Source organism: Scyliorhinus torazame, chromosome 2 (assembly GCF_047496885.1).
Source record: "Scyliorhinus torazame isolate Kashiwa2021f chromosome 2, sScyTor2.1, whole genome shotgun sequence".
NCBI lineage: Eukaryota > Metazoa > Chordata > Chondrichthyes > Carcharhiniformes > Scyliorhinidae > Scyliorhinus > Scyliorhinus torazame.
Window position 1 is genome coordinate 55,640,903 of NC_092708.1, and position 22,309 is coordinate 55,663,211.

Consider the following 22,309-nt stretch of genomic DNA (forward strand, 5'->3'; position numbering starts at 1 on the left):
CTATTGCGGCAGTGGAGAGGGTGCATGAAAGATTATTCCAAACATGAGGTTACATCTATCACGAAAGGATGAACAGTCTGGATCTTTTTTTTTTGTGACCTAATAGCGTTATTTTAAAATAATTAAAGGTTTTAATAGAATAGATACCGAGATTGTTTCCAATTGTGGGGACGAGCATTGTTAGGGACGTAAGATAGTCACCATGAAATGCATTAGAGATTTCAGAAAAAAACTTTCTTTGCTCAGGGAGTGTAGAGATTGTAGAACTTGTTACCATAGGGAGTGGTTGAGGCGAGTAGCATAGCTTCATTTAAGGGAAAGTTAGAGGAATATGTGACGAAGAAGGGAATAGAGGGTTATTCTGAAAGAATTAGATGAGGGAAAATAGAAACAGGCTAGAGTGGAGCAACTTTTCCGCATGGACTGCTTGGGACGAATGTTTTGTTGCTGTACGTTCTAAGTAGTTGTTTCTTTTCGGTATTCCATAGGTGATGATTCAGTAAAATACAGCCCTGACAAAGAACATTGGATATTCAACGTTTTCTGCTGTGTAGTTATATCTGTTGTAAGCATGTTTGGCAGAATTCTTTTTCATCTTAATGGAATTCCGCTGTATTTATACTGCACAGGGCTAATGTGACCTAATGAGCATTGAGACCTTAAATATTTACTTTTTATCCAGAATATACAAAATAGCCCTGTATTGTTTAAGACCAGATGTTGCAATCTGCCGAATACCTTTTTTGCCAATATACTTGGTTCTACTTAAGAAAGGAAAAAATTTACAAAACATGAACCAAAATATTGTTAATACTGACCAAGTATGGAGCAGAGGCCACAATGTTGGAATACTTTCTCTAGATTATTATTCGACTACTTTTGAAGCTAAGACTTAATTTTCAAAGTAGTTTCTTAATTAGTTCTCTCCTGATTGGTGGATGACTTGACACAAGTTTTTTATGGTTTTTTTGATAACCTTTTCCTTTAATTCGACCTGTTCTTCAGCCTCTGTCCGTGCAATTGCGTGGTCAGTTGTTCAGGAGTGAATGAGAGCAGTCTGGGTTAATATGACCTTGTTTCTCCTTCACTACCATTACTTTCTATGAGGCAGGACGTGACCTTCACTCTACAATCCTCTACGTTGACATGCCAGAGATTGGGATTGTGGAAGGAATCTGGATCTCACCATTATGTTACACGCTGTTGACGCTGGAATGAGCTACTGGAGTAGCTACCAGGAATTTAATGAAGCCTGCTTGAAGAAGAGTGAAGCAACGAGCGAAACATGTTCAAACGTTGTATTTCGGATTTAAAAACTTCATGTTTTAAAAAACTTCCATTCATATGAACATAGGAACATCGAAAATAGGAGCAGGAGTATGCTATTCGGCCCCTCGAACCTGCTGTGCCATTCAGTACGACCATGGATGATCCTGCACCTCAATGCCATACTCCTGCTCTCTCCCCATACCCCTTGATGCCTTTAGTATCTAGAAATCTATCTATTTACTTCTTAAATATAGCCTCCACAGCCTTCTGTAATAGAGAATTCCACAGGGTCACGACCCTCTGAGTGGATGTTTCTCCTCATGTCAGTCCTAAATGGCATCCTCGGATCCCAGCCAGGGGGAACATCATACCTGTATCCAGCCCTGTCAGAATTTAACATGTGTCAATGAGATCCCCTCTCTTGCATTGAAACTCCAGTGAGTACAGGCCTGGTTGACCTAATCTCTTCTCATACAATAATTCTGCCACCCCAGAAATCAGTCTGATGAATCTTTGCTGCACACCCTCTATGGCAAGTATATCCTTTCTTATGTAAGGAGATTAAAACTGCACACAATAATCCAGGTGTGGTCTCACCTTCGCGCTCCACAGCTAGCGTAAAGCATCCTTGCTCCTGTATTCAAATACTCTTGCAGTGAAGACCAACAAACTATTTGCCTTCCCAAATGCTTGCTGAACATGCATGCTTGCTTTCTGTGACTGGTGTGCAAGGACACCCCAGGCCCCTTTATGCATCATTTCCCCATCTATCACCATTCAAGTAATACTCTGCCATTCTGTTTTTCCTACCCAAGTGAATAACTTCACACTTATCCACATTATACTGCATCTGCCATGTATTTTCCCACTCGCTCAACTTGTCTAAATTGCCTTGGAGCTCCTTTACATTCTCCTGACCACTCCTATATTCCCACCAAGTTTTATGTCGTTGGCAAACGTGGAAATATTCTCATTGGTTCCCTCAGCCAAATCATTGATATGTATTAAGACCAGAAGCCATAGGAGCAGAATTAGGCCATTCAGCCCATTGAGTCTCCTCCGCCATTCAATCATGGCTGATATGTTTCTCATCCCCATTCTCCTGTCTTCTCCTCATAACCCCGATCCCCTTATTAATCAGGAACTTATCTATTTCTGTCTTAAAGACACTCAGTGATTTGGCCTCCACACCTTCTGTGGCAATGAGTTCCACAGATTCTCACACTCTGTCTGAAGAAATGTCTCGTTATCTTAGTTTTAGAGGATCGTCCCTTCAGTCTGAGGCTGTGGCCTCAGGTTCTAGTTTTTACTACTAGTGGAACCATCTCTCCACATCCACTCTATCTAGGCCTCTCCGTATCCTTCAAAGTTTGAAATTACAAATAAGATCCCCCCTCTTCCTTCAACTGCTCCTCATATGGCAAGCTCTTCATTCTAGAGATCATTCTTGTGAACCTCCTCTGGACCCTTTCCAAGGCCAGCACATCCTTTTTCCCCAGATACCGGGACCAAAACTGCTCGCAATACTCCAAATGGGTCTGACCAGAGCCTTATACAGCCTCAGAAGTACATATCCCTGCTCTTGTATTCTAGTCCTCTTGACATGAATGCTAACATTGCATTTGCCTTCCTGACTGCTGACTGAACCTGCACATTAACCATAAGCGTATTCTTGGACTAGGACCCATTTATTCTTACTCCCTGTATCTTGTCTGCTAACCAATTCTCAATCCATGCCAATATATTGCCCCCGATTTCATGTGCTTTAATTTTGCACACTAACCTCTTATGTGGGACTTTATTAAAAGCTTTCTGAAAATCCAAATACACCACATCCACTGGTTCTCCCTTATCTATTCTCCTAGTTATGTCCTCCGAAAACTCCAGTATGTTTGACAATTTATGATTTCCCCATTATAAATCTATGTTGACTTCGTCTAATCCCGTTGGTATTTTCTAAGTGTCCCATTCTCACATCCTTTATAACAGACTAGCATTTTCCCTTTTACAGATGGTCTGTAATTCCCTGATTTTTCCTTCCTTTTTAAACAGTGGGGTATTGAACTTTGACATACAATAAATGCCTCAAGATGTCAGTAAAAATTGAATGATCAGCTGAAAGAGAATATGTTAGGAGTGATGGCCAAAAGCTTTGCAGGAAAGGCAAGTGGTAAGGAAGGTCTTAAAGCAAATAGAAATGATGGAAGGTTTAGTTTGGAAATTCCAGAACATGGGTCCTAGAGGCAAGCATGACAATAGAAACGTTTGACAAGGGCTTGATCGAGGGTTTCAGCAGCAGATTGTTTGAGACAGGCGATGTTGTGGAGGTAGAAATCAGGTGCCTTTATGCTGGAGTGGATACAGCCTCTTTTGGCAACACAGCTAAAGATAACAAAGGTGTGAATTGACTGTTTCAGCCTGAGCTAGGGATAGGAGAAGCATGGATTCGATGGCAAGGATATGAAGTTTGCGGTGGGGGCCAAAATTGATGACTGAGTTATCTGTGTTTAGCTGGGGTAAAGTGATTGCAAGTCATTGAAAACTGGAGCAGTCTGACAACACAGAGGCAATGAAAATGGGCGAAAATAATGGTGGCGAGCGAGGGCTATATGCTATTGGCATGCACATGGAAGATGAATCGATGTTTGAGCATGGTGAAGGCAGAAAGCAGCATGTAGATGAGGAAGAAGGTCAAGGATAGATGGTTGGTATATTCTGGAGGTTTCCGTGGGCTGGCAGGAAAATAAGCCATTGTTAGTGGCACTTTGGCTATGATTGGCTATGTAGGTAAAAGAATCATGTTAGGGCAGTTGGACAGAGAAAAGCATTGGAAATGGATGGCATGGACACAAGTCAAGCGCTGCAGAGAGGTTGAGGTAGATTGGGGTATTTATGCACTATATTTGCAGAATATATCTCTTATGACCTTACTTAGGACTATTGTGGTGTTTTGAAAGCGTTTGAAATTTGAATGAAGAGATTCAAACAACAGATGGGCACGGATATAGGTGGTGAGCAAATTTTCATGGACAGTTTTGGTGACAGAGAAGATATGCTCAGTCAGGATCAAGTAGAATGCAGTGGTATTGTTCAGCCTGAGACAATGTTCAGAAAGGGGTCTGGAATTGATGGCTAAGGAATGGAATTTGTGGTAGGGGCCAAAATTAATAGCTTCTGTCTTCCCAAAGTTTAATTGGAGAGAATTCAGGCTCATCCAGGATTGGATGCTGCACAAGAAATTTTACAACATGGGCAGTGGAGGCTTCAAAAGAGTGATAGTAAGGAAAACACTACATCTACATGTATTTTCAGCAACAATAGTAACTTGCATTTGCATAACACTTTTAACATGATGAACTGCCAAATTGCTTCACTGCAATTATCAAACAAAATTTAGCATCAAGCCACTTCAGGGAATGTTAGAATGGATCACCTAAAGTTGGGGCAGGCTGTAGGTAAGTTTTACAAGGAGAAGGGAGAAGTCAAACGGTTGAGAGAATGAATTCCAGAGCTTAGAGCCTGGGCAACTTAAGTGGTGGTGAAGCAATTAAAATTTCAGATATACCTCCAGGGCCAGCATGTAGATGAGAAGTAGGAGGCCAAGAATTGACCCTTTGGTACTCCAGAGTTAGGGATGGAAAGAGGAGGTCATTGCAAGAGACCATCTGGTGATAATTGAATAGGCACGTGTAGAACCAGATGACGACAGATCCACTCAGCTAGGCCACGGTTGAGTGGTGTTGGAAGAAGATGGTACGATCAATGGTGGCACAGCTTATAGAGAGATTGAGAAGGATTAAGAAGAACTGTGTATCATGGTCACCATGACATGAGATGAGGCAGGGCGGAAACCTCATTAGAAAGGTTCAAGCATGGAATTGCTGGTTCGGGAGCATCCATAGGGAAAGAAAGCTGAGTCAGTTTGACTCTTCATCTTTGGAGAAGAAATGGTACAAAGAAGGGACAAAGAACAATACAGCATAGGAACAGGCCCTTTGGCCCTCCAAGCCTGCGTCGACCATGGTACCTGCCTAAACTAAAACCGCCTGCACTTACGGAGTCCGTATCCTTCCATTCCCACCCTATTCATATATTTGTCTAGATGTCCCTTAAATGCCACTATCGCACCTGCTACCACCACCTATCCGGGCAGCGCGTTCCATATATTTACCACCTCTGTGTAAAAAAAACTTGCCTTGCACATCTTTTCTAAACTTTTCCCCATGCACTTTAAACCTATGTCCCCTAGTACTTGATTCTCCTACACTAGGAAAGAGCATCTGACTATCCACTCTGTCTATGCCACTTCTAATCTTGTAGACTTCTATCAGGTCGCCTCTCAACCTCCATCATTCCAGTGAGAACAGACCGAGTTTATCTAACCTCTCCTCATAGCTAATGCCCTCCATACCAGGCAACATCCTAGTCAACCGCTTCTGTACCCTCTCCAAAGCATCCACATCCTTCTGGTAGTGTGGCGACCAGAATTGTACATAATATTCCAAATGAGGTCCAACTAAGGTCCTGTACAGCTGCAACATGATTTGCAAATTTTTATACTCAATGCCCGAACGATGAAGGCTAGCATGCCGTATGCCTTCTTGACCACCTTATCTACGTGCGTTTCCACTTTCAGTGATCGGTGGACATGCACACCCAGATCTCTCTGCCTGTCAGTACTCGTAAGAGTTCTACCATTTATTGTGTAATTCCGACATGCTTTGGACCTTCCAAAGTGCATTACCTCACACTTGTCCGGATTAAACTCCATCTGCCATTTCTTCGCCCAAGACTCCAACCAATTTATATCTGACAATCCTTTTCACTATCCGCAACTCCACCAATTATTGTGTCGTCTGCGAACTTACTAATCAGACCAGCTACATTTTCTTCCAAATCATTTATATACACCACGAACAACAAAGGCCCCAGAACTGATCCCTTAAGAATGCCGCTAGTCACAGCCTTCCATTCAGAAAAACACCTTTCTACTACCCTCTGTCTTCTATGCCCAAGCTAGTTCTGTATCCAACTTGCTAGCTCTCCTCTGATCCCATGTGACTTCACTTTTTATACCAGTCTACCATGATGTATCTTGTCAAAGGCTTTACTGAAGTCCATGTATACAACATCTACTGCCTTTCACTCATCTATCATCTTTGTCACTTCCTCGAAAAACTTGTTCAAATTAGTGAGGCACGAGGTAGTGGGAGGCCAGAGTGGTCTTGGTAAGATGTTTGAGGTGGGGTTGATGATGACAGATTTTAAAAGGAGGAGGCACGTTGTCTGACGAGGAGGCCAGGAAAAGAAATTGACAGGTCATCAGTTTAGTGAGAATTATGTATTCTTTCATGGGATGGGCCATCTCTGGCAAAGCCAGCATTTATTGTCCATCCCTAATTGCCCTTGTCAACTTCAGTACCGTGGATCTGTAGACCAGGTAAGGATGACAGATTTCTTTCTCTTAAGGACATTAGTGAGCCAGATAGATTTTTACGACAATCAATGATAGTTTCATCGTCATCTTTACTGATTTTCTGTTCCAAATTTTATTATGTCCCCGGGTCATTAACTTGGGCCTCTGGACCACTAGACAAGTGATATTACCAGTCTGCCACCATCTCCCCTAAAATCGAGTTACAAAATGGGAAGTGGGTCTTGTGAACAAGATGAACACTCTGGGCATGAGAAGAGATGAGAAAGAAAAACAAGTTCAGGTCTGTGGCAGATGGAACCCGAGGGGGATGTTTGGCTGGATGATAAAAGGGAAGGAATAAGTAGCAGAGGGTAACGGCGAGTGAGGATGATGAGATTAGTCCCTAGTGGATGTGCTAGCTCGGGAGGCTGGTGTATGCAAATTGACACATGGGCTTCAAGGAACCTAGGCATGCCAGATCAGAAGATTCATGTTGTAGTTATAAATGGAGGATCAAAAAACTTGGCACCTTAATGTTGCAATAAAATGTTACAATATCTAATTAAGCAGCTGTCAACCCACAGGTACAAAGCTTCAATAAATAAACAAGGCACACAAATTGTCCTTTTTATTTGTGAGTCATCCTCTGAGGTTCATTGAATAAGCGTAGGTAGGTAATGCCATATCTGTCCTGAATAGCTGATGGTTTCCTGGGTAAATGCATCAAAACATGGGTTTGCTGTGTCTCTAATGGTTTAGTGACTAAACATTTGTGATGGGAAAACCTGACTACATAGTACAAGAGTATCAAGAGTCATTGTTTCATTATATCTAATTGATTCCAGGAATGTGGTATCATACCAGAAATGTGGTTTCATACCAGGACTCATTTGAAGTTCATTGATGGAAATGATCAGTAATTTTAGTTTAAAAAATGCTTGAATTGAGAAAATTTGACAACATATAAAACTTGCTTTACATCGAGGCTTTTAATTTTTTTACACCTATAGTTGCATGATGCGTTATACAATGTACATAGTTCCCTGATGAATTATGGTACAAAAGCAAAATCCTGTGGATTCTGAAAATCTGAAATATCAACGAAAAAGCTAGAAGTACTCAGCAGGTCAGGCAGCATTTGTAGAGATATAAACCGAGTTGACATTCATCAACCTGAAACGTTAACTTTCTTTCTCCCTCAACAGATACTATTTTGCATTTTTATTATGAATTATTCTTGGTGGTTTTGGCAGTCACTTTTAGACGAGATGTACTTATTTTGGATGGCTTTATGATGGAAGTTTCATACATCTTAGAATTGTTTAAGGACCTTTCATTATATTTGTAATATTACCATGGGCAACAGTTATGGCAATGATGTCTTAGACACTTAGAAAATATTGAAAACAGCGTTGTGAGAAATTGGCGATATGCTGTGTTTCCCACATTGCTGCTCAGGACACAGCCGATGTAAAATTTATTTTCAAACCTCATTTCTTTGTAATCATTTTAGTATCTGTGCTGAAAATATCTTAGTTTTTTTTAAAATGGGAGAATCCTGTACTTATTATTTTTCATGATTAACTTGTTATTTCCAGAAGGTGAAGATTAATTGACTCCAGTTAACTTTCAAAATTACTATGGCCAAATACATTTCTAGGGGGACACTGAAGTCATTAGTCAGCAGTTTGCAGTACAGTTTGCCAAAATAAACATTTTTTAGATATCCATTTCACTCATAAAACAATATTGTGGTCGTTCCACAGCAAAATCCTACAAGAAATAGGAAATTTTAATGACTCCAGCAATCTAAGTATTCCCCATTCAATCTTATCTTTGTTCCACTTATCCTTCAGATATCACTTTTCCTGCCTCTTTCAATAAAATCCTCTTGTCTCCCTTTTTTATGCTCCAGCTTACAGTAACAGAACTCAAAAGACCAATGTGATGCCAACTCTTTTTAGTTTGAGTTCATAGCAGTTGCCTTAAAAGATCAAAACTTTCAGTGCAGCTACATGGTATTAACGCTCAGCTTCTGATGTGTCCCTGTAGGGTTTTTTTCTCTCTGCTTTGGTGTGGGAGAAGGGACTGATAGATATCCTATGGAACATGTTCAATATTTGCAAACACTGCTGTCCTTGTTTCATAGGGTCCTTTTCACAAGCTCAGTCCTTAACCTGGCTGAACTGGTTGCCCTCCGACCTGACCTTGCCAAATTGAAAAAGGTCCTATATTTTCATGAGAACCAGTTGGTATATCCTGTCCGGAAAAGCCAGGAAAGAGACTTCCAGTATGGATACAACCAAGTGATTTCATGGTAGGTGAGCTTACATGTTGTCATTTTTGTTGTTGTAACTCATTAACTTTTCCCCTAATAAGATGGCTTCCAAACCTATCGACAACTTGTAATAAAAGCACTTTGCATTATCAAGAATGTTGGTAGCTCATAGTCTCAAAGTAAGTCTATTCTAGTAAAGTTATTTAAATTATATTTCGAGAGTAAATCTTTCTGAAGAACAGTATGATCGTGTGGTGTTTTTCCTTTCCTTAGTGTTATTATGCTGTTCAAAATGGGATGTGTTTTTGTGCACATAATATTATACTAATAATGCACTAAAATATCCCAGATAAGTCAAAATACATTTGTGCAAAAACTAGGTGAGGTAAATCTGCCTTTGCATTCTGTTCTATTAATGTTTATGTATTAAGGCATAGAAGAGGTTATTTATTATGTTTACTTACGTTACAGAATTTACCCATTCTCCCTGTAGTGCAAAACTATTGGTTAAAATAGACTGACTGAATGGATCAGTTTTTGAAAAAAACACTATTATATGACCATCATCTAAATATTACTTGTGTGTGACAGACAAAATATAATTAGGAAATATAACACTATGATCTGATCATTTATGTAGATTGTTTTTGCCCATTTCCACTGCATAGTCTGAACTTTGGCTAAATTCAACTTTGGCTTAATTGTTGGTTACATGAAATGGAATTCAAGGCCCCCAATGGAAACATTGTGTCAGTGAAAGATTTTTGTATATCGCATGTAGCTATAATGCAAGATCCTTAAACAGAAGATTTAACTTCTGTTGTGCAGTAATGAATTGTTCTGCCTTGAAAATATTAACTGGAACAGGTAAGACTTGGCTTAGGAAGTGGAATATTGTGCATTTCCAGAGCACCCTTAATAAAGAAAGATATCCCAAGTTGCTTACTTGATGGTGACAGTGGTGGAGTGAGGAAGCATAGAAATAGGAGTAGGCCCTTCAGCCCCTTGAGTCTGTTCCATCTCATTCAATGAGATTGTGGCTGATTCATCTTTGAATTCTACCCACCTGCCTTGGCAAGAAAAAAATCTATCGGTAGATTTAAAATTATTTACTGAGCAGGTATCTATGCTTTTTGAGGGAGAGTGCTCAATATTTCTGACATCCTTTGCGCAAAGAAGTATTTCCTAACATCTCTCCTGAATGGCCTGGCTGTGATTTTAGGGTTGTGTCCTCTGCCCAAGATTTCTTCGCCAGTGGAAAAAGTTTATTTCCATCAATTCCTTTCAAATTCCTAAAAATCTCAATTCCAGGGAATACAAGCCAGTGTATATAATCTCTCTTCATAGGAGTCAGCGTAACACTTAATAAATAAAGGGGGGAAAGTTCCAAATCGGTTAGAAGAGGTTACAGAAAGTTGATTAAAAATCCTGAGGAGGATTTTAATGGTAGAAAGAGAGATGGATTTTTTCCTTTATTCTTTTATGGGATGTGGGGATCGCTGGCAAGATCAGCATTTGTGGCACATCCCAAATTGTCTTTGAACTGAGTAGCTTGTGATGCTAATTCAGAAGGCAGGTAAGGGTCAACCATATTGCTGTGGGTTTGTAGTCACATATAAGCCAAACTAAGGAAGGTTTCCAGATTTCCTTATCTAAAGAGTATTCGCAAGCCAGATGGATTATTAAAACAATCGATAATAGTTTTCATGGTCACCATTACTGACACAAGCTTTATATTCTAGATTTGTTAATTAAATACAAATTCCACCAGTTGCCAGGTGGAATTCAAACCCATTTCTTTAGAGCATTAGTCTGGGCCTCTGGGTTACTAGTCCAGAACATTAACACAATCCCTCCTTCTTCCCTGTTAAGGGAGGGAAATCCATGAAGAATGTACAAGGTAGACCAGGGTTGGCCAGAGTGGGTGGGGAGAGGGGTGGAAGGGGGTGGTTGAGTACAAAAGTCAAAGTCAGGGACCAAAATGAGTGGGAAAATAAATAAGGCTAGAAAAGGTTGTAGAGAGAGGGTTGGGGTGAGGTTCTGGGTTATGGATGAACAGCAGTCAGTATAGAATAGGAAATGGATAAGTGTGTTTTGATATGGTGTCACCCCTTAGGTTAAGGTCTTCAGATATTGTCACTTGTTCGGGGCAGGAGGATGTGACTGCAACAGGTAAGGCGATTGAGAAGGTAGAAGTGAAAGAGTGTCATCTCTTGCAGTTGACAAATAAGTTTGATGTGTTTGTAGCTTGTGGGGGCGGAAGCAGGGACTGCTGGTTGAATGAGTGAACTGACCATTGCACTGTGGTACAGGAAGTAGTTCAGCTGGCGGAGTCAATAGGAATGTAGTGGTAATAGGGGTCAGAAAAGTCAGGGGGATTGACGCAGTTCTCCGTAACCAAGAGCACGAATCCAGGGCAATAGTGAGACCACATCTGGAATGTGTGTGCAGTATTGAGAAGGTTCACTTGACTCATTCTTGTGATGAAATGCTTACCTAAGAAGAAAGTTTGAACAAGTTGGGCCTATGCCCATAGGAGTTTAGAAGAATGTGAGGTGATCTTAGTAAAGCATAGAAGATCCTGAGGGATCTTGATAGGGTAGATACCTGGGGGATGTTTCCTCCTTTGCGAGAGACTAGATCCAGAGTACAAAGATTAAGAATAAGAGGTCTCCATTTTAAGACTGACGAGGACAATTTGTTTTCTCTGAGGGTCAGTAGTGTATGGAATTCTTTTCCTCTGAGGATCATTAGTATATGTAATTGTCTTCCACAGAAACCGTGGAGGCTTGTTCATGAAATTTATTCAGGCAGAGTTAGACATATTTTTGAGAAACAAGGGATATGAGGGTGAAGGGACATACAGGAAAGTGGAGTTGAAAGTGGGCGGCACGGTAGCATAGTGGGTAGCACTGTTGCTTCACAGCGCCAGGGTCCCAGGTTCGATTCCCGGCTTGGGTCACAGTCTGTGCGGAGTCTGCACGTTCTCCCTGTGTCTGCGTGGGTTTCCTCCGGGTGCTCTGGTTTCTTCCCACAAGTCCGAAAGACGTGATGTTAGGTAAATTGGACATTCTGAATTCTCCCTCAGTTAACCCGAACATGCACCGGAGTGTGGCGACTAGGGGCTTTTCGCAGTAACTTCATTGCAGTGTTAATGTAAGCCTACTTGTGACAATAATAAAGATTATTATTATTAATAAAAGTTATTATTATTATTGAGACCACAACCAGATCATCCATAAATGATTGCTGCTCCTCAATCCTATGTACCTATATAAACTTACCAAGATCAATTTATGTTGCTCAATCGTCTTTTTGAGTTGTAGGCTGAGAAAAAAAATCCCTTCTAAAAAAAATACATCTTTTGGTAAGGAAAAGGAAGTAGTCAGTGTAATTATGGAGGACCTGCATCAGAAGAACAGATAAAGTAGAAAAGTAGGGGAAACAGGCTGATTTCACTCCTGATCTACCTGTTTTCAGTTTACTGGGACTGGAAGGTAAATCATCTCAGGCTAGAGGGAAATATCTTAGTCTTGACCCTGTGGCCACTCCAAGGACAAAATAAAGTTTGGGAAATGGCTCAATAAAGAGAAAGCAGGTGGTGGAAATGTGTTGAAAACTGTTTTACAGTTTAATTCATGGAAGTGGGAACTCATTTTCAAACATTTAATTGGAATTGCTTTGCTGAATTTGTGAGTTTGTATTTGAACAATCTTTGCTCTCTCAATATTCCCGTCCTCTTTCCCCTCCTCTTCCCAACACCCCCCCCCCCCCCCCCCCCACAACCCTTTTCTCCATCCCTTGATCAATTCAAATAGATATGTTTCTAGAGTAATTCTGTCTTCCTTGCACAATCATTTGAAGCTTTGGTTTTGCACCCTGTAAAGCTGATAACATTGTAACTGCTCTGGTATATGGGTCGTACTTCCTCGCTGCATGGATTAAGTCAGAAAACTGAATGTGTTCATTGTTTTGTATCATGTCTCTGCTACTTTGAGTTTGTTTGTGGAGGGATTATGGGTGCAGCTGCCACTTTATGTTAAACTTCCACAGCAGGGCAGTTGCACAGTGTGATAAGTGCTGGCTCATCTCTGTACTTTCTCAGGTTCAATGCAGCAAAACCATTTCTGCCTAATAACCCATTTCCGACCAAAACCCTATATTTTGCAAACCTCTGCATTTGTGGTAATTTACCTGCACCTCCCTTCTGTGATCACCTTCGATAACCCCAGTTTTGTTTTTAGCGCATATTCAATCTGTAAAAAAATAAACACCCTTTCTCTTCGCTCCTAATCACAGCACATTTAATATTATGCTTGGAATGTTAGAAATGAAATCTCAACCACTATTTTTCCTATAGCTTCTCCATTACTGTCATTCAATCTTACTTTTTGGACATTCTTTCACAAATTATTTTGATTGTTTGAAATTTTTTTCAATGTATCTTTTGACTACAATGGTAATGATAGAAACTGTTTAACGCACACATTCTTTTCAAATATTTTGACATCATGTCAGCTAGTTTGACCAGTATAGTATGCAATCCATTGACAGATGCTATTTTTTACATGTTTAATGTTAATGTTCACTGCTGTCTCAATGCATTTTATTCCTTCCTTTGTTTTTCTGTTAATTTCTCCTTCTCTCTTTATTCTGAAGAGAGACACAGGGATATTGTGCTTTAGGAGCTGTCTACTTCCTGGTATTTTGCCCAAGTGACCAAGCTTTGTGGCAAGTGAATGTCACTGTCAACAGACTGCTTGACAATGGGGGCATCACAGCTCAAGCCAGTCCTCTTCTTGCACAGCATTTATGCAGGAGAAATTTACAGCAGATGTCACTGAATCAGGAGCTGAAACACTAGTTGTATCTCTTTTTTTCTCTAACCCAAATGGTGCTCAGGCTATTATAGCCCCTTTAAAACAGTCCTCTATCAAAGAAGCTCACTCAACCCAAAACAACCATCAAACCCAAAGCATTAGTGGTGGCTAGTTGTGTTTATTGTATGTGGTGAACCACTGTAATAGGAGATGTAATATAGGACCTGCACAACAGGTTCGCCGGTAGCTCCTGCCGGCTGGCTCCGCCCACAGAGAACTGTATAAATATGCATGACGTCCAGTGCCCTGCCATTTCGCCAGCAGCAGCAGGAGGCCACGCATCTGACTGTAATAAAGCCACAGTTGTACCCAACTTTAGTCTTTGTGCAATTGATCGTGCATCAATTTATTACAGTCAGATTTTCCACAAAATGGATATCGGAATTAAGCCCGATCGCCTGCAGCTGGATCTGCACTCGCCCGACGCCAGAAAAGACTTTGATCACCGGCTAGCATGTTTTGAGGCCTACATCAAGGCTACGGACCCCGAGCCAACGGAGGCTCTGAAGATAAATGTCCTGTACTCCAGACTGAGCTCCAGCGTGTTCCCGTTGACCCAAGACGCCACGAATTACACAGAAGCAATGGAACTCCTTAAGGAACACTACGCACAGAAGGCGAACAAGCTTTTCGCCAGGCATGTACTCGCCACCTGCTCGCAACTACCTGGTAAGTCCATAGAAGACTTCTGGCGGGCCGTAATTCCACTCGTCCGGGACTGTGACTGTCAGGCCGTTACAGCCGCCGAACACACGAATCTCCTCATGCGCGATGCTTTTGTGATGGGGATGCGTCGGACCGCATCCGAGAACGATTACTGGAAGGGGCCACGCTCGAACTGGCGGAGACGAAACCTTTGACGCTCTCCATGACGGTCGCATCCCGTAACGTTCAACCGTACCCCTCTCGCCGCGCTGCCCACCCTTCTACTCCTTGCTACCCCTCCTGGACCCCGCCGACGACCTCCTCAGCCGGGGCCCTGCCTTCCCAATACGCCTGTGCCGTACGCCAATCCACGCACCCCGGGGGTCCCCGCTGCTACTTCTGCGGTCAGCAGAAGCACCCCGTCAACACTACCCGGCCCGCCCTGCAGTCTGTAAAGCCTGCAGTAAAAAGGGCCACTTCGCGGCAGTGTGCCAGGCCCGCGCAGTCGCTGTGATCGCACCCGCTATCGGCCCCTCCCCCACGCCAGACGCACAATGGGAGCCGCCATCTTCTCCTCCCGGGTCGATGTGCGACCAACGGGCGCCGCCAGATTGTCCCCCTTCGGCCACGTGCGCCCCATGGGTGCCGCCATCTTGTCCCGACCCTGCAATGTGCGCACCATGGGCGCCGCCATCTTGTCCCCCACTGGGTCTCCGGCCATCCCAACATCGGAACCGCACACACTCGCCACCCGAAGCATCCGATGGCTACCCGTAGCTTGCTTCGATGACGCTGGACCAATCTCGCCCGCACAACCTGGTCACCGCGTCGACGACGGTTAAAATCAACGGCCACGCGACCTCGTGCCTGCTGGACTCCGGGAGCACCGACAGCTTCGTTCACCCAGATACGGTAAGGCGCTGCTCCCTCGCGGTCCACCCTGCCAATCAAAGGATCTCACTCGCCTCCGGATCCAACTCCGTCTCGATCCGAGGCTTTTGTACAGTCACCCTCACGGTCCAGGGCGTAGAATGTAGTAACTTCTGGCTCTATGTCCTTCCTAACCTCTGTGCTGCACTCCTGTTGGGACTGGACTTCCAGTGCAACCTCCAGAGCCTCACCCTCAAATTCGGCAGGACCTTACCCCCCCTTACCGTTTCCGGCCTCGATACCCTCTAGGTCGATCCCCCCTCCCTTTTTGCCAATCTAACTGCGGATTGCAAGCCCATTGCCACTAGGAGCAGATGGTACAGCAGCCAGGACAAGACCTTCATCAGGTCCGAAGTCCAGCGGCTGCTTAAGGAGGGTATTATCGAGGCCAGCAACAGCCCCTGGAGAGCCCAAGTGGTAGTGGTTAAAACTGGGGAGAAGACTTCCGGGTGCGGTGATGCACTGCTAAGCCGCACGTTTCGGCACCTCCCATTCCAACGGACTTTTGGGCTCTTATCGGGAGCCCCAATGGAATCTTTTTTCAACCTAACCCAGTGTGGGGTGACGAAGGAAGGAGCCCCCCCGGGTGTGTATGGAAAGGAGCGGCGGTAGTGGCCAGATTGCGAAGGATCCTTTGGAGCAGCGGCAGAGAAGAGAAGGGAGAAGCAAGATGGTGGCGGATGGAGCCCAGATGGTATGGGGCCCGGACCAGCAGGAGTTTCTCCGACGATGTCTGGAGGAGCTCAAGAAAGAGGTGCTGGCGCCGATGCTACTGGCAATCGAGGGACTGAAGGAAACACAAAAGGTCCAGGCGATGGAGCTCCGTGGTGTGAAGGCAAAGGCAGCCGAGAATGAAGATGAGATACAGGGCCTGGTAGTAAAAACGGAGACACACGAGGCTCTACACAAGAGGTGCATAGAAAGGCTGGAAGCCCTGGAGAACAGCTCGAGGAGGAAAAACCTACGGATTCTAGGCCTCCCCGAAGGAGCAGAGGGAGCTGACGCTGGGGCTTATGTGAGCATGATGCTCCATACACTAATGGGAGCTGATGCTCCAACGGGCCCCCTGGAAGTGGAGGGAGCGTACCGGGTCCTCGTGAGAAGACCAAAGGCAGGTGAAACACCAAGAGCAATAGTGGTGAAGTTCCATCGCTACAGGGACAGAGAGATGGTCCTGAGCTGGGCCAAGAAGGCACGGAGTAGCAAATGGGAGAATGCGGTGATTCGTGTGTATCAGGACTGGAGTGCGGAGGTGGCGAGAAGGAGGGCGAGCTTTAACCGGGCCAAGGCGGTGCTCCATAGGAAGAAAATTAAATTTGGGATGCTGCAGCCGGCGCGACTGTGGTTCACGCATCAGGGCAAGCACCACTACTTCGAGACGGCGGAGGAGGCATGGACATTTATCCAAGAAGAGAAACTGGACTAGATTTGAGAGTTTGATGTTTGGAGAGAAGCAGCGAGGTGGTGGTGCAGAAATGTAAAGTGGGGAAAGGGAGGGCTACTGTACAGCGATGTTGGACGGGGAATTTCTCTCCCCCCGATGGGGGACACACGAAGAAATGTGGGCGCTGGTGGGAAAAGGGACAGGGAAGGGGAATGAGGGAACTGCGCCATAGGGGGCGGGGCCGAAAGGAAAGCGCGGGTATTTTCCCGCGCTATGGAAATTATAGTGGGAAAACGGGCGCAGGAAGGAAGGGAACCCCACACGCAGGGAGGTCAAAGAGTGAACGGGGGAAGCCGAGGTCAGCCAGAGTTAGCTGACCTCCGGAAGCAATATGGGGGGAGTAATCAAGCTAGAGGGGGATCTAGCGGGGGTGGGGGGTGGGGGGGGGATCAACTGGGTTGCTGCTGCTGAGTGCAAGGGGGAGCTGGTAAGAGATGAGGTGGTCGGGGCGGGAAGGCGCTACCTGGGGGACAGACGGGTGCGCGGGACCTGGATGAGGAGATGGCCTAAAAAAGGGGATGGCTAGTCGACGAGGGGGTGGCGGTGAATGGCCCCCCAATCCGGCTGATCACGTGGAATGTGAGACACACCTGAAGTTGGCGGATCAGGTTAGACTAAGAAAAGGATGGGTAGGCCAGGTATCCCACTCAGGGTTGGACGCAAAAAACAGAGGGGTGGCAATATTGGTGGGGAAACGTGTATCATTCGAGGCTAAGAACATAGTGGTGGACAGTGGGGGCAGATATGTGATGGCGAGGGGCAGACTGCAGGGCGAGGCGGTTGTGCTGGTGAATGTATATGCCCCGAATTGGGATGACGGGGGATTCATGAAGCGAATGCTGGGACGCATCCCGGACCTGGAGGTGGAAAATTTGATAATGGGGGGGACTTTAACACAGTGCTGGATCCAGGGCTAGACCGGTCCAGATCCAGGACCGGGAGAAGGCCGGCAGTGGCCAAGGTGCTTCAGGGATTTATGGAACAAATGGGGGGAGTGGATCCGTGGAGATTCGCCAGGCCAATGGCTAAAGAGTTCTCTTTCTTCTCCCACGTCCATAAGGTATACTCCCGGATAGACTTTTTTGTTTTGGAAAGGGCACTGATCCCGAAAATGGCAGGAATGGAGTACTCGGCCATAGCCGTTTCAGACCACGCCCCGCATTGGGTGGATCTGGAACTAGGAGAGGAAAGGGAGCAGCGCCCACTCTGGCGATTAAATATGGGACTACTGGCGGACGAGGGGGTCTGCGGAAGGGTGATGGGGTGTATTGAGCGATACCTGGAGGTCAACGACGATGGGGAGGTTCAGGTGGGGGTAGTATGGGAAGCGCTGAAGGCGGTGGTTAGAGGAGAGCTGATCTCCATTAGAGCCCACAAGGGGAAACAAGAGGGCAAAGAAAGAGAGAGATTAGTGGGGGAAATTTTGAGGGTGGATAAAAAATATGCGGAGGCCCCAGACGAAGGGCTATACAGAGAAAGACGAAGACTACAGACGGAGTCTGACCTGCTGACCACGGGAAAGGGAGAGGCACACTGGAGGAAGGCACAGGGGATGCAGTATGAGTATGGGGAAAAGGCGAGCCGGCAGCTAGCCCAACAACTTCGGAAGAGGATGGCGGCGAGAGAGATCGGGGGCGTTGGGGACGAAACGGGAAATTTGGAGCAGAGAGCAGGGAAAGTGAACGAGGTGTTCAAGACCTTTTATGAGAGGCTATGCAAGTCCCAACCTCCGGGGGGAAAAGAAGGAATGCTACACTTTCTGGACCAGCTAAGGTTCCCGAAGGTGAAGGGGCAGGAGGTGGCAGGTCTGGGGGCGCCAATCGAGGTGGATGTGGTGATTAAAGGATTGGGGAACATGCAGGCAGGGAAGGCCCCGGGACCAGACGGGTTTCCGGTGGAATTCTACAGGAAGTATATGGATCTGTTGGCCCCGCTTTTGGCGAGAACCTTTAATGAGGCTAAGGAAAGGGGGATGCTACCGCCGACAATGTCGGAGGCGACGATATCGCTAATCCTGAAACGAGATAAGAGCGAGCTTTTTGTAATGCACCCCGGGAAACAGGGCAGGGGGATAGATGCTCTGCCGCTGAGGAGAGTGGTAAGGAACTTCCGATATCTGGGGATCCAGGTGGCCAGGAACTGGGGAACCCTGCATAGACTTAACCTTTTTTTTTTTTTTTTGGATTTAACAATGAATTTATTGTACCAAAGCTCAAAAAATGGTATTTACAGGCTGAAACAAATAAGACAGGTACTTCACGGAATCGTCAGTTTCTTAAAACTGAGAGCAACATTCAAAATTTATGCTGTGTATTTTCCAAGAATATCTCCATCTCTAAACAAGTAGTAATCCTTATCTTCCAAGACAACTTTAGTCCCTCCATATTCTGGGAGTAGAATTGTTTCACCAACTTGCACATTAACTGGGTGGACGTCACCATTCTTTACTCGGCTGCCAGGTCCAACCGCTACAACTGTTGCTTGAAGTACTTTCCCCTGGGATTTTTCTGGAAGCATGATGCCGCCTTTTGTTACCTTTTCTGCGGCAACCCTTTCCACCAAAACACGATCGAAGAGGGGTAGAAATCGTTTGAACGCCTGACCTGCCATGCCTGCTAGCGCCTGTAGAAAGTGCTCGCATAGACTTAACCTGACGCGACTGGTGGAGCAGATGGAGGAGGACTTTAAGAGGTGGGATATGGTGCCGCTGTCGCTGGCGGGCAGAGTGCAGGCAGTTAAAATGGTGGTCCTCCCGAGGTTTCTTTTCGTGTTTCAGTGCCACCCCATTCTGATCACAAAGGCCTTTAAAAAAAAAAAAATAGATAGGAGCATTATGAGCTTTATGTGGGCGGGAAAGACCCCGAGAGTAAAGAGGGGGTTCCTGCAGCACAGTCGGGACAGAGGGGGACTGGTGCTGCCGAGTCTGAGCGACTACTATTGGGCCGCCAATGTGTCGATGGTCTGTAAGTGGATGAGGGAGGAAGAGGGAGCAGCGTGGAAGAGGCTGGAGATGGCCTCCTGTAAGGGAACGAGCCTAAAAGCGCTGGCAACGGCGCCGCTGCCATTCTCCCCGAAAAGGTACACCACAAACCCAGTGGTGGTGGCAACCTTGAGGATCTGGGGGCAGTGGAGGCGACACAGGGGAGTGACGGGTGCCTCGGTGTGGTCCCCGATAAGGAATAACCACAGGTTTGTCCCAGGGAGGATGGATGGGGGGTTCCAGTGTTGGCAGCGAGCAGGAATTAGGAAGCTGAGGGACCTGTTTATAGACGGGACGTTTGCAAGTCTGGGAGTGCTAGAAGAAAAATATAAGTTGCCCCCAGGGAACGCCTTCTGATATATGCAAGTGAGGGCATTTACGAGGCAACAGGTGAGGGAATTTCTGCAGCTCCCGACGCAGGGGATCCAAGATAGAGTAATTTCAGGGGCATGGGTTGGAGAGGGCAAAGTGTCCGAAATATACCGGGGGATGAGGGACGAGGGGAAGAGATCGAGGAGGGGCTATGGGCGGATGCCCTAAGTCGGGTAAATTCCTCGTCCTCGTGTGCCAGGCTTAGCCTGATTCAATTTAAGGTTCTACATAGAGCACATATGACGGGAGCAAGACTGAGCAGGTTTTCCGGGGTCGAGGACAGGTGTGGGAGGTGTTCAGGAAGCTCGGCGAACCACACACACATGTTTTGGTCGTGTCCAGCACGGCACGAGTTCTGGGGGTGTGTGGCAAGGGTAATCTCAAAGGTGGTGAATGTCCGGGTCAAGCCAGGCTGGGGGTTAGCTATATTTGGGGTTGCAGAAGAACCGGGAGTGCAGGAGGCGAAAGAGGCCGACATTTTGGCCTTTGCGTCCCTAGTAGCCCAGCGTAGGATTCTACTCATGTGGAAGGAAGCGAAGCCCCCGGGCGTGGAGGCCTGGATAAACGACATGGCAGGGTTCATAAGATTGGAACGAATAAAATTTGCATTGAGAGGATCGGCTCAGGGGTTCTCCAGGCGGTGGCAACCGTTCCTTGACTATCTCGCGGAACGATAATGAAAAGATAGAAATGACAGCAGCAGCAACCCAGGGGGGAGGGGGGGAGCACTATTTTGTGTTTTTGTTATTTGTTTTTCTTCTAGTTTTTGTTGTAAGCTCACTATATTATTTAAATAATGTTTAATGTATAATCCCTTGTTGAGTTGTAAAAACGGAAACATTTTTGTTTGAAAAATTTCAATAAAATATATATTTTTAAAAACTGGGGAGAAACACCGGATGGTCGTGGGCTACAGCCGGACCATCAGTCGGTACACGCAGCTCGACGCGTACCCCCTCCCACGCATATCTGATATGGTCAATCAGATTGCGCAGTACCGGGTCTTCTCAACAATTGACCTGAAATCCGCCTACCACCAGCTCCCCATCCGGAAGTCAGACCGGCCATACACTGCCTTTGAGGCAGACGGTCGCCTCTACCACTTCCTGAGGGTCCCTTTCAGTGTCACAAATGGGGTCTCGGTCTTCCAAAGAGAGATGGACCGAATGGTCGACCAGTACAGTTTGCTGGCCACCTTTCCGTACTTCGATCATGTCACCATCTGCGGCCATGACCAGCAGGACCACGATGCCAACCTCGATAAATTCCTCCGCACTGCCACTCTTCTCAACCTGACCTACAACAAAGAGAAGTGTGTGTTCAGCACGACCCGGTTAGCCATTCTCGTTTTTTAGTCCAAAACAGACTTCTCGGGCCCGACCCCAACCGCATGCGCTCCCTTATGGAACTTCCCTTCCCCAACTGCCCCAAGGCCCTCAAACGCTGCCTGGGGTTCTTTTCCTACTACTCTCAGTGGGTCCCAACCAATGCGAACACGGCCCGCCCACTCATTCAGTCCATCCAATTCCTCCTTGCGGCCGAGGCACAACATGCTTTCGCCTGCATCAGAGCAGACATCGCCAAGGCCAGGATGCGCGCAGTGGACGAGTCACTGCCTTTCCAAGTAGAAAGCGACGCTTCAGACGTCGTCCTTGCCGCCACTCTAAACCAGGCAGGCAGACCCGTGGCATTCTTTTCCTGCACCCTTCATGCCTCGGAAATTCGACACTCAACCGTCGAAAAGAAGGCCCAAGGTATCATTGAAGCTGTGCGGCATTGGAGGCATTACCTGGCCGGTAAGAGATTCACTCTCCTTACGGACCAACGGTCGGTAGCCTTCATGTTCAATAACACACAGCGGGGCAAGAACAAAAATGATAAAATCTTGCGGTGGAGAATCGAGCTCTCCACCTATAATTACGAGATCTTGTATCGCCCCGGTAAACTCAACGAGCCCCCAGACGCCCTCTCCCGAGGTACATAAGCCAGCGGGCAAGTGGACCACCTCCGGGCCCGACACGAGAGCCTTTGTCGCCCGGGGGTCACTCGATTGTACCATCTGGTCAAAGCTCGCAATCTGCCCTACTCCGTCGAG

At 45.8% G+C, this 22,309-nt stretch overlaps 1 protein-coding gene and 1 pseudogene across 5 annotated transcripts in view; one reads left to right on the top strand and one right to left on the bottom strand.

Annotated features, from left to right (window-relative positions):
* The window catches only part of gtdc1 (glycosyltransferase-like domain containing 1), a 609,229-nt gene that overhangs the window by 216,259 nt on the left and 370,661 nt on the right, over positions 1-22,309 (top strand). For 4 of the 5 annotated variants that reach the window (XM_072471580.1, XM_072471570.1, XM_072471601.1 and 1 more), the window contains one exon: positions 8,835-9,002. The exons of the other annotated variant lie outside the window; for it this stretch is intronic. In XM_072471580.1, coding sequence (XP_072327681.1) covers positions 8,835-9,002 — 168 coding nt within the window. The remainder of the gene's footprint in view (positions 1-8,834; positions 9,003-22,309) is intronic. 5 annotated transcript variants of the gene reach the window in all.
* Positions 19,028-19,494, bottom strand: LOC140388046 (10 kDa heat shock protein, mitochondrial pseudogene; annotated as a pseudogene).